This window comes from Armigeres subalbatus, chromosome 3 (genome assembly GCF_024139115.2).
Source record: "Armigeres subalbatus isolate Guangzhou_Male chromosome 3, GZ_Asu_2, whole genome shotgun sequence".
Classification (NCBI taxonomy): Eukaryota; Metazoa; Arthropoda; class Insecta; order Diptera; family Culicidae; genus Armigeres; species Armigeres subalbatus.
The window spans coordinates 251,497,300-251,514,777 of NC_085141.1; the positions used below are offsets into that span (position 1 = coordinate 251,497,300).

Consider the following 17,478-nt stretch of genomic DNA (forward strand, 5'->3'; position numbering starts at 1 on the left):
ATAGGAAATCTGCGTCGTTCATCTCATCTTCGTTTGATCGTCTATTCTGATTAAATTATATGGAGACGCATGGTCTGCCAGCGTTGTTTTGGAAATCCTCGTTTTGCCCATTTATGATGACACAGTTGTTGAATAAAGTAAAATGATACATTTGAACAGCAGCAGATCTGTTAACAGTTTTTCATTTAGGTTCTGCGTTGGATTTCGGAATCGACGCGGGAAGGTATCAGATTCGCAGAAAGAACTTTAATCCATTTGTTTTTCCACATGTTTTAGCTGTACGGAAGTACAGTGAGGAAATTCACGGCTTGGTAACGAAATTTTGAGATTGTCGATTGACATTGCGCCATCGTTCTAACTGACAGTGTGGAGTTCGGATAACAAAATCGTTCAAAAAGTTCAAAAAGGACTCCTATAGTTTAGTACAGAGATGCAATCTATTCTACAAGCATTATAAGTACCGCCATCGGGTGTGATAAAGGGTCTGGGGTGAGAATGGGTCATCGCTCTCACCTACAGTCTGGAGGTCGTACAGCAAAATAGTTCAAAAAGGTTTCTTATAATCTAGTCTTCTTGTCCTCAGATACATGCAATCTATTCTATAAGCATTCTAAGTAGTTGAAACAGTGACCCATTCTCACCCCCATTTTACCTAATTTTCCCCCTACACCGGCGGTTGAAATATTAACCCATTATCACCCTCATATGGTCGGGGTTCAGCAAAATCGCACCAAGTGCCAATGAAAAATTACCCATTTTCTTGCACTAATTTTCGTGTAGAGCGTATCCAAATGGTCAAAAAGGTCAAAAAGGCGCTTAGTGTGGTTTCGCTGAACCCCGACCATTACACCCTCGATAACGATTTATCAAGCTTTCAACGGTAGCCATTGTGGGGTTTGAGTAAGTAAAGTAAGTGTAATGTAAAGATTGTAAGTGTCATTAATAAGCGGTATTGAATGATTACAGTGCCAACTAGTCGTAAAACTAGTGGATGGGATGCATTTTCCCACATATTCAGACGATACTCACTTACTTACTTGATGGGCTACAGCTCTTCGATGAACCTACGCCGAATGGAGTATCCTTCTCCACTGGAGTCGATCCTGGGCCAATCGCTTCCAGTCGCCCTGAACATTGAACGCCCTCAGGTCCTCTTCAACTGCACACGCCATCGTGTACGCGGCCTTCTACAAAGCCTACGGCCTCTTCCGGGTTCTCTCACCGTAGTCTGCCGTGTGAATAAGCTTAATAATATTCAGCCCTTTATACACCTAGTACAATTCGTGATTCTTGCGGTGCCACCAGATACCGTTCTCCTGTTTATCGCCGAGTATTGTTCGCAGCACCTTACGCTCAAACACTCCGATCAGCCTCCTTTAGCGTTCATGTTTCATGGCCGTATAAAGCCACCGGAAGAATCAGAGTAGTATACAGCGCGAGTTTTGTTTTCGTTTGCAGACTACGGGACTTAAACTGGTTGCGAAGTCCGTAATAGGCCCTATTTACAGCTGCAATACGCCTTTTCACCTCGCGGGTAACATCATTATCGCACGTCACTAATGTTCCAAGATACACAAATTCTTCTACCACTTAACATTTTTCACCATCCAGCACCATTTTGCTACCACCACCACTAATGAACCCACGTTGATTGCCAGCGACCATGTACTTCGTTTTGCTGGTATTGATCGTGAGTCCAATCCTCGCTGTCTCCCTCTTGAAAGGCGCAAAAGCCTCTTCCACGGCCCGGTGATCAATTCCGATAATATCGATATCGTTTGCAAAACCCAGGAGCATATGCGATCTTGTGATAATGGCACCGCTTCTTTGCACGTCAGCTCTCCTAATCGCTCCCTCGAGCGTTATATTGAACAGTAGATTCGAGAGTGCATCACCCCGCTTTAATCCATCTAACGTAACAAATGACGTCGATATTTCATCCGCAACCCTTACACTTGATTTCAATCCGTCCAACGTTATACGAATCAGCCGTATCAGTTTCGCCGGAAAACCATGTTCAAGCATAATTTGCCATAATTCATTCCGTTTCACTGAATCGTACGCCGCCTTGAAATCAATAAACAGATGATGTGTCTGCAAGTTGTACTCCCGGAATTTATAAAGGATTTGTCTCAGGGTATACATTTGATCTGTCGTTGATCGACTCTCACGAAAACCTGCGGTCTCAATCTGTTGAACAGAATACGGGACATAATTTTGTACGCCGAATTAAGGAGGGTTATTCCTCGGTAATTGGCGCACTCCAGTCTGTGCCCTTTCTTAAAGAGAGGGCAAATGAGGCTGTCCAACCAGCTAGCAGGCATTTCCTCGTCTTCCCATATTTTCGACATAATATGGTGCAGAATTTCATAAAGCTGCTCACTGCCATGTTTGAGCAGTTCAGCCAGGAGCTGGTCCTTCCCGCAGCCTTATTGTTTTTCAGCTCTTTGACAGCTTTTTTAACCTCATCTAGTGTAGGTGACTCCACAGCTTGTTCATCGTCGCTAATATTTATTCTGTTCACCGATGCACCGTCACTTCCTCCATTCAACAAAGTCTCGAAGTGTTGCTTCCACCTGGCAGCCACTTCAGTTTTATCTGTCAGCAAATTCCCTTGTTGGTCGTTGCACATGGCGGGAGATGGCGCTGTCTTTCTCCGCACGCCATTGACAGACTCATAAAACCTCCGCATATCTTTCTTCTTCCTGCGGTGGGTTCGTTTTTCGGCTGCTCTTGCTTCCTTGCACTTCCTTCCGATCGGGTACCCGACACATTTGTATGGGAGCCCCCCTTTTTAGAAGGGGAAGGGGTTTTGAACCACTACAAAAACATATTTTCCCTTCCAAAACCTCTACATGCCAAACTTGATTCCATTTGCTTGATTAATTGTAGAGATATGAAGAAATTGGTGTTTCATTTGTATGGGGTCATTTGAGGGAGAGGTCTCGAACCATCTTAAGTACCTTTCCCGGCCCCAAAAACCTCTGCGCATACAAATTTTTACGTCGATCGGTTCTGTAGTTTTCGAGTCTATAAGCACCAACAAACAGACGTAACATTAAATAAATTACCATCGACCACGACTTCAACGATCAATTTGAATTTGATTGATTGCACATTTAGGGGCCCTCCTTAGCCGTGCGGTTAGATGCGCGGCTACAAAGCAGAGGGTGGCTGGGTTCGATTCCCGGTGCCGGTCTAGGCAATTTTCGGATTGGAAACTGTCTCGACTTCCCTGGGCATAAAAGTATCATCGTGTTAGCCTCATGATATACGAATGCAAAAATGGTAACCTGGCTTAGAAACCTCGCAGTTAATAACTGTGGAAGTGCTTAATGAACACTAAGCTGCGAGGCGGCTCTATCCCAGTGTGGGGATGTAATGCCAATAAGAAGGAGAAGAAGAAGAAGATGATTGCACATTTCACAACTAGAGGTGCTAGCGTCGTAATCCTTAGAGTTTGACATTTCACTCCAGCGCCTGCTGGTGACAATGTCATACGAAACATGCACGCAAGATGGTGGTAGAGGAGTTGAGCGATGGATTTTTCAGAAAAATGTTCAAGTTGTTACGTCTGTTTGTCTGTGCTATAAGGTTCAGACAGGCAGAAATTCATTTTCATGTCACACCAAAAAATTATGATTATTACAGTGGCGTATTTCAATAAAATGACACAAAACCACTTGACATAAACTGAATCGTATATTTTTCATTTTCATGTGATTTATATTTACATGTCACGGAACCTAAACACCGCACCCGGTGCGACGCACCTAACTAAGCAGTGAAATACTTGTTCAGTGCAAATTGTGGAACCTTCGATCACCCCTCTTTCAAGAAACGAAGATAGCTGAGTGGTAACGTGTTGGGCTCTCACTCAGCGGGCTTATGTTCGATTTCCGTTCCAATATTTTATCTTTTTGTCAATAAAGTTTAAAGTATCATCTAATTTTACGTCAAAAGTGGGAAGGGAAGTCAAAAAAATCCAACCCGAAAATTTCCTAGAAAGGACCACGGAATCAAACTCATCTACCTTCTGCATGGTGTTGCTTTGTAGTCGCGCATCTTGCTGCACGGCATTGCGTTCAAAATTTGTGAAGAAAATGGTGTGTTGAACCAGTCGTAATGTAGGCAATTATTTACGGAGTGTATCACACTACGGCGAAACCAAACAATTGAATCGAGAAAGGCATCTGCGCTTATTCTGCGTCTCGGATGACTCGAGAATGGCACTTCATTTGAAACGCCTCATCTCATACGAGACGCAGAATAAGCACAAATATCGATACTTGATTGGAAGTTGTTTACTTGACTCCTCCAGGAATGGTGTTTGACCCTGTGAGGCTTCCCTCATTAACAGGCCACCGATTGCCGCCAAAGGGATCATTTAATTATATCATAACTGCAAATAACAACAACGCGAAGCCAAACTGCGGCAGTATAAAACAGGCCTTCCCAACTACGAACCAGCACCGTCCAGTATATTTTTTGGGTCAACAAAGTCAACGTATCTGGGCAGTTGATTCACAAGTATAATATTGCTAATATCGTTCCTGTTTGCGTGACTAACAGGTGTAAGTGTCAAGCCGATGTTGGTGATGAAACCAAACATGCACTACAACATGATGTATGAATTGAGGCCAATTGAAGCTTGTGGAAGCTTAATTTGGCACTAGCGAAGTTGCAAAAGCAATCATCTCGCGAAAAACATACTCAAACTATTTATTGAATTACAAGGTGTCTAAGCTGGTTTTAAATGTATTAAAAGTTAAAAGTATTTAAGCGCTTCTCGTACATCAATGAAAAAGGAATTTAGGTGCTATCTGCCTCTATAGGTGTATGTGCGCCACAAATTCACTTAATTGTTAGGCACACATCCTTAACCGATTTTTCCGTAACATTTCATTTGGCGGTCCAATTTAAATTGGCCATCGGGGCGACGGCAATGTTAACATATTATTAAATTCAGGGCCGCGTTTCTAAAAACAGTTGGACAAGCCTGGCAATAAATGTAACGACTTTTTTTACTGCTTGCCGATAAATTGAAAGGCACTACTAAATGGCCTGGCCATGTGTCACTTGTTATCGGCCAAAGATGTGAGAAAATTTGCAATCGGTTATGGCGATATTGCGGTGTTAATTATTTGCCGGCTAAAAGGGAATGGCACTTTTATCAGGCAGTTTGAATCTTCGAATGAATTACGATGCCAGCCAGTCAGCGTTTGTATTAATTGGAAAGCCACGTGTGCGCATGCGTTGAAAATGAATCAGGATGTTACCGTCCGATTTGGCTATCATGTAAAAATAATAAAAAATTACCGGTAGGTTAATCAAACAACAAACATGCTGTTTTCCAGTACCATTTGAAAAACCTACCATTGCACATGGGAGATGTAAGTATTATACAAGCTATTTTAAACGTTCCACGAGGGCAGCAGGGACTATGTCCAAGGGCTTGGCGATCCCTCTTCAGGCCATCTGCGAGTTGTGGGGCTTGCCCTGTTAAATTCCTATAAAAAGCTGCATGTATCCGCAAGTAGGCCCCACCAAAGCGACCGTGTGCCGCTCAAAGCGCACAAGCCCATAAGTCCTGGTGTCAGATGGGATTCTAAACAGACCTGACACGACGACCCTCCGACGAGACAACAGGTTTGTGCAGGCTCAATAAGCCGCCTGGAAAACCAATAATTACGAGCAATATAAGAGATAATACGACTATACGATAATACGATATAATCGGCAAAGACCTAGGCTATGAATAAAGGATCACGATTGGAAGCTTGGAACATGGAACTGCAAGAGCAAGACGCTAGGTTTCGCAGGATACGACAGGAGACAGGATGATCTACGATGAATTACATCCCCGCAACTTCGACGTCGTGGCGCTGCAGGAGATTTGCTTGACAGGACATAAAATGTGGAAAAGTGGGTATCAAGCGGCTACCTTCTACCAAAGCTGTGGCACCACCAACGAGCTGGGAACCGACTTCATAGTGCTGGGCAAGATGCGCCATCGTGTGATTGGGTGGCAGCCAATCAACGCAAGGATGTGCAAGCTGAGGATAAAAGGCCGTTTCTTCAACTATTTTTTTTTTCTTGAGCAAGGGTAAACGGAAATCTACAACCATACACCTGAGGATGTAACTCAGGTAGTGTGGGGATGGGTTTAGGGTGGTTCAAAAAATCGATTTTGCTCCATAGTGCTTATCTGATTCTTTATCATGTTCTGAAAATACGTCCTCTGAAAATTTGAACTCATTTGGATTAAAACTGATTTAGCACAAGCCGTTTCAAGTTTGCATGTAAATTAGTATGGGGAAATTTATTTTTTCATAATACTGTTAATGACGCTTTCCCATTGAGCGCAGGTTAAAAGAAAACCGACATAGCTAGAAGGAATACTCAACAGCTTTCACCCAACGGAAACCGCATGTTGATTAATTGCACCAATAATTAGTAATCGATTTTAAGATAGGATGCGAATCTTTAGTCATGATTGTTAAACTTCTTTGAGGGCATCACTGAAATGTGCAGTGCAGCATAGTAGCCTGAATTTGTGTGTGCTATCTTTCAATGTTGCCTGTTGAGGAGTTATGCAATTAGCTCCAGAAAACCACGGTACCGTGCGGGACCGAAATCCGTACAGCACCGAAATCCGTCCACCTCATGAGATATCAATAAATTAAATGAGGTTAAAGGTAATTAATGTAGGAATAATTAATCTTATTCTGTTCAGATACTTGACTGTAAGCTTTTAGGGCATATAATTGGAAAGAAGGCTTTGAAATTAAAAATACAAAAATCAAAAACAAATCTCCACCCACCAAACGCGGAGTTTGTGCCGCCATTTTGTTTTCGGGTAGAGCATAATGGCACCAAAAGTAACTGTGTTTTAATTGCTAATTGCAAATCATTACATAAGATGAGCGGAATACAAATCGAAGGGATCGCTTCTCAAGGTGCATATCGAACTATTTACAGTGGTAGTTTAGCCAATCAGACTGCTTCAATTTAAATATTTAGGTAAGAAATAGCTGTACGGATTTTGATCCTTTGATTCGAAATCCGTCCACGGTGGACGGATTTCGAGTCAGGAGCAGTACTGCTAGTTTTCGTGACTGTCATGTGAAAGCGAAAACAGTTGCATTTTCATTTTCAAGTGACAAAATGAAAATGTAGCCATATCCCGGTCACCTGTCACATTACAAGCAGTCATGAAAGGAATGTGCTTTGTTTTGAAATCTAAATTTCTAAACAGTTTTAATAGATCTGTGTAAATAACAATGACTAATCGATACAATGATTGTATTCTTTTTGATTTTTGAGTTAGAACTAACATTATTGAAGAAGAAACAGCTTGTTTACACTAGTTTGAAGCGCTTTCATGAAATAAAAATCTGTGAAAATTTAGCAGAATTCCTTTCAATGTTTGTGTTTTCTATGAAAGCGGGAGAGAATAAAGTGTAAATATCGCGTGACCTCTCTCAATGAAAATGAAAATCTCAGTACTGGTCAGGAGTAGTTGATTTTATTCATAATTTTATCATGTTTTTCGTAGTTTTTAATGAGTAAATGTGAAACACTTCAAAGAAGAAGCCTTCATGCTCCTATGTCAATGACGAACGTTGTATTTACATTCGATTCCTATTTTCTAATGACTTTTTCATATACTAAGGTGCTTAAGTGTACGGATTTCGATGCCCACGGTATAGATTAAATTCGATTACTAATTATTATCTGGTTATTAATTAAGATGCGGTTTTCACTGGGTGAAAGCTGTTGAGTATTCCTTTTAGCTATGTAGGTTTTCTTTTAACCTGCGCCTAATGGGGAAACGTCATTAACAGTACAATGAAAAAATTAATTTTCCCATACTAATTTGCATGCAAACTTGAAACGGCTTGTGCTGAATCAGTTTTAATCCAAATGAGCTCAAATTTTCAGAGGACGCTCAGAACATGATAAAGAATCAGATAAGCACTGTGGAGCAAAATCGATTTTTTGAATCACCCTAATGGGTATGTCATGTAACTCTTATCCGACCCACTAAAACCAAAACCCTTTCGCCAGTCCATATCCCCGGCCCGCAATTAAGCATTACATCAGGGGGGAGGGCTATTGAGAACGCTCACGCCTATGCTAACGCACTTGACGTTAATACATACAACATCGACTTCAAGGGTGACTACCTCACCACCCGTCGATCGCAAGCTATGATAGTAACCTAGCGGTCCGTATCATAATCTCACGTTGGAGACAAGTACGTTGTAGCACTCCACATCTTCCTCTAGGAGTATGTCAATCGGCATCATCCGTGTTTAATGGTCAGGTTTGGAATACCATCCAGGCCTGGCGCCTTATTGAGCTTAAGTTTTCTTGCGGCTACGATAAGCTCTTCGTTAGTCACTAGCGGTACCACGTCAACTGACTCGTACAGGATAGCGGGCCAGTCCGATGGTTCATGTCTCGGAAACAATCCCTCTACTATTCCGGCTAACATCTCTGGGGATCTTTCAGGAGGTGTGCTATTAGTCCTAGACATCACTATCCTGTATGCATCTCCACACGGGGTGTCATTCGCCATCCTGCACAGCTGTTCAAAACAGGCTCGCTTGCTACATTTAATCTCGTAGTTCAGAGCTCTGCTCGCTGTCTGGAATAACCCACGTCTATCAAGTAGCTCAACGTCCGTTCTAGCACGTCGCAACCTTCTTTTAGCTCTAAGACAGGTTCTACGAAGATCTGCAATCGTGTCAGACCACCAGTACACTGGTTGTCGATTTCATGGGGGCTGGGTTTTCCTTGGCATCGCTATATCGCAGGCACGTGTTAGTACCTCGGTCAGTTCGCTACCGCCCAGTCCTGTAGTCCTGCTTTCCCAGCGCAGCGCTTCCTCCAACAGTTCTTGATTGAACTGTGAGGTGCGCCATCCGGGATCAGTTGCACCCCCTCTTCTCGTCGTAGTTTTCCGGGTATACTCGACCATAAAACATACTTCCTGATGATCGCTAAAAGTATGACCCTCGTGGACCATCCATCCTGGTTCTTCAGTCCATCCTGCGCTGCAGAAGGTGACGTCGATACATGAATCACCGCTCGGTCCTCTAAACGTTGGCACTTGACCTTCGTTCAGCAGAACTACCTTCAATACCGCTAGTGACTCTAGCAGGATATAACCTCTAGCGTTAGTAAACCGGGAACCCCAGTCCACTGCCCACGCATTGAAGTCACCTGCTACAACTACTGGTTTAAGGCCAGTTAGTTTCGCCACAAGAATATCAACTACCCTAGTGTACTGCTCTATACTCCATCTAGGAGGACAGTAGCAGCTACAAAAGTAAACACCGTTTACCTTTGCTATGACAAAACCTTCATCGTCAGGAGAAGATATTATCTTCTGGATGGGGTATCGCCCACAAGTCCAGATTTCCACCATACCGGACTTGTCCGCAATCCAACTGCCGTTTCCGGCAGGGATGCGGTATGGGTCGGACAGCAAGGCAACATCAGCTTTGCACTCGATAACCGACTGTTGTAGCAGCAGCTGGGCCGCCTCGCAGTGGTTCAAGTTTAGCTGTGTTACTTGCATGTCTGGACCCTTCTAGAGGCCGGACAGGCCTGAGCACCAGTGAGATGCCTGTTGTCTGCCCCCGGAGGACAGATCAGACATCTCGGTGCAGCCTGGCAGGTGCGGACCTGGTGGTTTTCGGCTCCGCACCTACGGCACAGCTTACTACGGTCAGGTCCCTTACAGTCATAGGACTTATGACCGTGGCCAAGGCACCTGTAACAGGCCTGATTGGGTTGGCTTGTGCTCAGCGAGCACACCGACCAGCCCACCTTCAGTATTACCTTATCCAGCACCTTCTTGGCCTCAGACATAGGTACTTGGAATGAGGCAACCTGCATTCCCGCAAAGCCTTTGCGTAACCGAATCGCGGATTCTTGGATCTCGACATTGCACTGCACCTTCAGTGCGTCTACCAGGTCTCCGGCTTCGGTTATTTCATCCATGCCCTTGCACTGGATGTTCAGGACTGGGCACAGGGCTCTAACCTGAACCCCGTCACCCAGGACCTCTTCCGTCAACTTTTTATGCTCGGAACTCTTCCGAGTAGCATCCCGCTTCAAGACGAGAATCATCTCGCCTTTGCGCGTTCTTCGGATGCAGTTGACATCCCCCCCTAGACTAGAAAGCTTCTCGGTGCCTCTCATAGTCTTTAGGACTTCGGCATAGCTTTTATCGTCAGCCTTGACAATAATCGCTTCGCCTCTGTCCTTCCGCTTGTCGCTGCCATTGGAAGGCGCGTACTTTTTCACACGGGCTCTACCCTTCTTAGCGGTGACCTGTTCCGTACCGTTGGTCGCACTCCTTGCGACCTGCTGACGACTTCTTTTCGCCTTTTTTGGAAACATGACCTCTGTCCTCCTATCCGATTCAGCCTCCTTCGAGGCCTTCACTGCTTGGCTAACCGCCAACTCTTTCTCCTCACTAAGAAGACGGATCTTGTGCTCCGCCTCCTTACTGGCTTCCAGCAAGGACTTCCATTCCGACTTCGCCTCCACGACTAGAGCGCAGAGGGTCAGTACGGCCTGTTTCAAGTCCTTACTATAGTTCACTCGGTTGTCCAGAAAGGACACGACTACGTCCGACACGTCCGTAATCACTTGCATGGTCTGGACTCCATCCTCCCCGTGGTTAGTCATCACCGAGTTAATGACTTTGGTCAGAGTGGGGCCGTCCATCTTGACGTCCACCGGCACCTCGTCTGACCCACCACGGGCTCCGCCATCGCCTCCCTCCGGCGACCTTTGGGGTGACCGATCAAGGCCACTGCGCCTGGCGAAAGGGTTCTCCTTATCGCCATTCGCCTCACCTCCCTCCTTCGACGTTTTTGTTTTTGTTGTTGGATTACTCATTGCTATTGGGTCCCCCTTGCGGCTGCTGTCGAATCCTGTTGGTGTAGTCGCCTTCGCGATCCCATGGTTATCTATACATACCTTGCGGCATGCAGGGAGGCCATGCGAGGGTTGACACTTTCGTGTTCAGAGCCAGATCAGCGCTAGTCAGGAAGGATCATCTGAGCCTACTCCCACTCAACTAGCAGCTGAGCCACAGGATTGTACTGCGTGCTACAAGGCCCGCCTCGGTTTTAGGGGACGGAAGACAGCCTGGCCATTAGCCCATTCACCGTTTCAGGTCGGTGTCACCCGGCCTTACTAAGAGAATAGTATAACCAGGCTACCAGCCCTCGCGTTCACAGTATTTCAATATCCAAATACAAGTCCAATACACGCAACCAGTATGCCATAATCAGGGTCTTACTGGTATCAACCCTGATGTACCAGTAGCACTCCCTGGGCTTGTGCTTTTGAAGCGGCACACAGTCGCTTTGATAGAGTCTGCTTACGGGCACTTTTGGTTTTTTGGGAGGGATTTTAGCAGAGCCCACTGCTAAATCTACCACGCCCTAGGCAGTTCTCCCTGACTCGCAGACAGCTGGGGAGGGGTCGTCAAGCCCTTGGACATGGTCCCTGCTGATTAGACTTTAAATTTGAATGTTTGTGCGCACGTCCCCAATAATTTGTATATTGTTTCCGTACTAAGAGTCGCCTATAAAAGGCGACTCTGAATTGAATCTCTTGTACAGTGTTCGTAACATAACCTCCGTACAGGCACGCTGCCTCTCGGAGGCAATAAATCAACCGTCCAGTCGAATCAGTAGTTCTTTATTCGTCGCCCGGAGAATCACACCGATAAAAAAACATCACAACGTAGGGTCGTCCCACCATGGACGAAACAAGAACCTTCTTACGAACGAGCGCGAGGTGATCCAAAGGTGGCGGCAGCACTACGAAGAACACCTGAATAACGATGCAGACGAAGATGGCGGTATGGTGATGGACCTGGGAGAAGGGTTAGGGACAAAAGGTCGAAAGACATAAGGTCGAAAGGACAAAAAGTCGAAAGACAAAAGGTCGAAGGGACAAATGGTCGAAAAGAACAAAAGGTCGAAAGGGACAAAAGGTCGAAAGGACAAAAGGTCGAAAGGACAAAAGGTCGAAAGGGACTAAAGGTCGAAAGGGAAAAAGGTCGAAAGAAACAAAAGATCAATAAGATCAAAATCACACAATTTTCAACAATTAATTAAAATTCATTCAGTAAGTACAACTAATAGATGGATGTTTGGGTTTTCTAAATATCACATCGATCTGTCAGAATAAGGCACCTATTTTGACAGATCGAAGTGACATTTATAAAACCTTGATATCCATCTATTATTTGCACTCATTGAATGCATTTTATTTAATTGTTAAAAATAGTGAAAAATAAAAGGGCATTTTTTTTGCCAACTGTATAGGACAACTCTGTCTCGCGCAATACAAGTTTTATTCATTTCCAAAATCAAGAATCTGCTTTATCTCTAACAAAACTATCTAGACACTCATAATATTGTTTCATAGTGATTTCTCCTTCTTTGAAAATGGCTCATTCTTCAACTTTGATTAATGAGATAAGTGTGTTGTTATTTCTGCTTGAAGTTAAATGCATAGCACAAACACCCAACTTGTTATCAACTTGTTCTTGATCGAAATTTTGTCCCATTCGACGTTTTGTCCTTTTCGAACTTTTGTATTTTTCGACCTTTTGTCCCTTTTGATCTTTTGTACCTTTCGACCTTTTGTCTTTTCGAACTTCTGTCCCTTTCGACGTTTTGTCTTTTCGACATTTTGTCCTTTTGACCTTTTGTTTTTTCGATCTTTTGTCTTTCGACCTTTTGTCCTTTCGACCTTTGTCATAGATTCAAGCCCCTGGGGTTGACCAACTACAAGGAGAACTATTTAAACACGGTGGTGAGGCACTGCCGCAGGAGTGAATGGAAGGTGTCGTGTGTCCCATCTACAAAAAGGGCGATAAGCTGGATTGTAGCAACTACCGCGCAATCACTTTGCTGAACGCCGCCTACAAGGTACTCTCCCAAATTTTATGCCGCCGACTAACATCAATTGCAAGGGCAGTACCAAGCGGGTTTTATGGGCGAACGCTCCACCACGGACCAGGTGTTCGCCATTCGCCAAGTACTGCAGAACTGGCGTTCGCACCAAAAATAGTGAAAAATGTTCTAGATCCCCCGATAGAACATTTTAGTTTACCCACGATATGAAAAAAGGAGATCATATACTTTCGCGTGGTGGGTGTGTCAGAGGTACTGATTTTTGAAGAATAACATTTCTCCATAGAGACACCGTGAATTAATTAGCGCTCTGGAGCTTGAAGATACATGTCGTCGGCTTCGAAACCAGCGTAAGATTTTGGCAAGATTTAGTTACGTTTTTATAATTTACTCCATTGACTCCATCCAAAAAGAGGAAAATATGGGTCATCTAAAAGCAAATAATAGTCATTCCATACTCTTCCGACCATCACTCATAAAGTCCCTTGTCATAAGACGAGTTTATACAATCCCATTGAATTCCACCACTTAATTGTATCTTGACAGATACGTATTTCGACCTCAACAGTAAGGCCGTCTTCAGTGTCTCGTACTTGACTCGACAAGATACAATTAAGTGGTGGAATTCAATGGGATTGTATAAACTCGTCTTATGACAAGTGAAAACATTCCACTAAAAAGCTCAAAATAATTTTCTTATCACTCATAAAGTATTAACAAGAATAGTCAGAACTAGAGCACAGTGTGGTAACCCGAGCAAAGTCTGAAATCATAACGAGAGCATATAGAAAACACATTTTGAATTCGACATCAAATTGAAATCATAATTTGTTTTCAAATATGAATAATCATGATTGATTACATATTTTGATCTCATTTTGCTATAGATTTCTAAATTGTATAATCTGACATCAAACTGTGTACTTATTTTGTTATCAGAACCAAGATTTTTCTGCTATACATTTTGTTATTTTAACCGTTAAAACGACCAAAAAGATATCAAATTAAGTAATCATATTCGGCGATTTCACAACATCAAAACGAGTTATCGTTTTGCTCTCAAGCTTTGCTCGGGAAATCCTACTCCGTAATGCACCACGAAAAAGTGTCTACCCATCATCACAGGCTCCGTTAACTGCCTGGTTAATTGTTTCGCCCCCCTGGCCTTACATCCCCTCGGCACGGGTCGCCTGACACCTTGCGGAATTCGGGGTTAAGGACGTCATATTGTCAGCTTCAGTGTTGTACCGAGCCTGGCGATATGACCGGATTTACACCGTTACGCACTACTTCAGAGTATCCATATCCCAGCGTAACGGGCAAAACACCTTCTCAAGTTTTGTTTGGAATCAATCAAAAGAAAAATCAGTGAGTATAATTGAAAAAGTTTTAGAAGAAAACGAAAATATTCAAAGAGATTTGATAAAAATTCGAGAAAAAGCAAAAGCAGTTAATAGAGCAATACAAGATTATAATAAAAGGAAATACGATTCAAAATGCAAAGTTTTCACGCAGCATCATAAAGGTGACCTTGTTTACATTCCAAACCATACTGTTTCGGGAGTTTCATCAAAACTACAAGCACAGTTCAAAGGACCGCACGTCGTTCAATAAACCAGACGTTACAAGCCAGCTCTGTCTTTTATGTACCACAATATTTTATCTATTGACCAAAACTGTGAGACACACCTTCGCTCAAAATAATTAACTTCAGTTGATTAAATCGACGGTGCTAGTTGTGAAATGTGTTTATCCACGAGTAGGTATGATTCAAAGCTGAAAAGACGTAGCAACGTTAGCAAGGAAAAATGAATGAATGTACAAACACTTCAAGCTCTTGTTCAGCTGAAAGCCCATTCACCACTCATGCATGCGATACAAGACGGGCCTTCTAATTACCCAGCCCTGATTGGTCGAAATCAAGTTCTGCGATAGTGCAGAGATGTACGTCATCGCTTCTACAAACATGGTACCAGCCATATGGATATACCATTTGGCCTCCAAATCAACACCAACGTACAAACCGACGAACGTGTTTACTTTTTGAATGAACTCGCGCCACGCGGTGAATTTTATCAAGATATCGGAGTGTGCGTATGATGGGATGATAATTTTGTTCCAATGAAAATTGACTTGCTCCCTCAACTGGTGGATGAACTATTCCGCTTAACTCTCAGTTGTATCAATCTTCGCGTCTTTGGTGGTGCCGTTCGGTCAAATCTGGCGTTATAGTGTACGTCATAACGTTTTGATCGTCTGGTAGTCTACGAATAATTGTGTGCACTTATTGGATTATCGAATTGTTGTATCCAAACATCGCTGGAAATTTTCGTCAAGTCTAGTTCAAAAAGTCGATCGTTTCTGCTGCTAGTGTCAAAGTTTCCACGCAATCTGTGCGAAGAAGCCATTTTACGCATCAGCGTATCGTACGCACGATAGTCAAAGAACGGCGAAACCCACCATCGGAAGAAACGTGATAAAACTCATCTGAAGACGGCTGCACTTCAGTTTGGACCAACACAAGCAAGGCGGTGTTGTGAACGAACGTGAATTAAAAGGTCGCAAGTATTTCCTTTAAGCAGGTGAACGGCGAGGAGGAGGTGGCGTGAACCGAGTCGAGAAACGTCATTCAACCCACTACAGCTGTATATCGTTGAAATTGTCCATTCGCAGACCAGCTTCAAACAAAAGGATTTCAGCAAAGATAGTCGTTCTTTCAATCTTGCAGCATTCGGACGTTAGCCACAGGAAAAAGGAATTTCCTTCCACCGAGAGCGGAGTGATTACTGGAAAGTTTTATCCAGCGCAAATATTTCAAACAGCCTATCCGGTTTTCGAGGAAAGCAACTGTGCAGTGTTTGTTTTTCATTCAGGCGAGTGAGGTGCGACAAGTGAGTTGGCGAATTGAAAAAAAGCTGCAACAAGTGTCATAATCGTGAACGGCGCAACGTTTTTCAGACAAATCAAACAAGCAGCCGGGCTTATTCGCACCCTGAAAATGTCCTCATCCAGGTGAGAGCTGAATTCTTGACTATTTATTAGCTTTTTCTCGCAAATCAGTTTCCAAATAAGAATGTAATAAAATTCATCCAATTGATACCATTCATTACATCATCATCTATGAAAGAATCCATCAATTATTAGATTGTTACAGTGAAAAGTGTGATTGAAACAGTGTTCAAAGGTAATCTACCGGATCACGTTTAAGTGTCGCATGTCTAAATATTGTGACTATGAGTCCCAGTACAGGGTTTCCAATAAAAGGGCGGTTGATGCATTTTTTCGCGATCCGATACCTACAGCCAGGTAGATTATCTAGTGCTTAAACCGCACTTTCTGTTATGCCGCCGGTGACCTCCAATCCAACGATGAATGTCAAATTAGTTTACTTCTAAATATATAAGCAGCATGTGCTGCTGGCGTTTTTTCGATCTCTGTTTTTAATTCACATGGTGTTGTTTTGGTATTGGAAGATAAATCAGTGCACGCAAATTAGAAGCTGGCAGAGGCTGTCGATATGTTTCAACGGAATTTGGGAAAACAAAATTTATGGATGGCAGAAAATAGGGCAACGTCCTTGCATTTTTTGTCCTGTATATAAAAAAAATCCTCCAAATGTTTTTATGACTGTTCTGGAATACTTTGTTAACACTTACGGACCAGTACCTGAATTTCATAGGAAACTAAATTTTTAAAATTATGGTATACGAGAGGATCTAGGATTGCTCCAAGACCGAACTTTTGTTAGAAGGCTCGGAGACCCATAGTGTTGTATACAGCTCGACGACGATCTCTATGCTGCCTTTGAACTATTCTAATAAATGGATATGTGCTTCTTTCAATTGATCCAAAGAAAGATAGCCAACATTTCGATTGGATATTTTGCTCAAGCATTTGACAGTTTTCCATGGGAAAACTGTCAAAACGTACGCAAACGTACCCATTCTGCGTGGCTCTTTACTCTCTTACTAATTTAATAATAAGATGATATCAATTGTGCATCACAAAGAACCTTGGCTCAAAAAACAACAATCTATTTAATTATATTTAACAATCTATTTTTTTAGCTGAAGAAGCTTATTTGCCACGAAACAAGCTATTCTTCAGCTTCTAATGTTTGTTGGGAAAGTATCATGGCATTACCTTATCAATGTTGCGTCATAGTTTTCATTCGTCAACCAGTTTTACTCATTAACTGTTTCTGCTTAAATTTGGAAGTATTAGTATGAAGTAATAAAATATTATTATTAAGTTCACTTTGAGTAAGTTTTTCCAATATAAGGTTCCACGGTTGGGCCTGAGGGTGCCTCATCACCCTGCCAAGTGCTCCAGGCCTTGGTAAAATTAACGAGTGAAGAACTTATAAACTCTATAATTCACGTTAATAAAGAAAGAAAAAAAAGTTTCTGCCATGTCCACCCTGTATCCTTTCGTCAGAGTTATTCAAGCTTTGTTGGTTAAGATTTTAGGATTTCTCTTCAGAATCAGTTAAGAAAGGTCGGGTTACAAAAGAATCCGGTCT

At 43.0% G+C, this 17,478-nt stretch overlaps 1 protein-coding gene across 2 annotated transcripts in view; it reads left to right on the top strand.

Annotated features, from left to right (window-relative positions):
• The first annotated feature begins 15,211 nt into the window (after positions 1 to 15,211).
• The window catches only part of LOC134223511 (trehalase), a 155,088-nt gene continuing 152,821 nt past the window's right edge, over positions 15,212 to 17,478 (top strand). The window contains exon 1 of one of the 2 annotated variants that reach the window (XM_062702679.1): positions 15,212 to 15,968. In XM_062702679.1, the coding sequence (XP_062558663.1) occupies positions 15,955 to 15,968 (14 nt within the window). In that variant the 5' untranslated portion in view covers positions 15,212 to 15,954. The remainder of the gene's footprint in view (positions 15,969 to 17,478) is intronic. The other variant, XM_062702680.1, reaches the window with a different exon arrangement.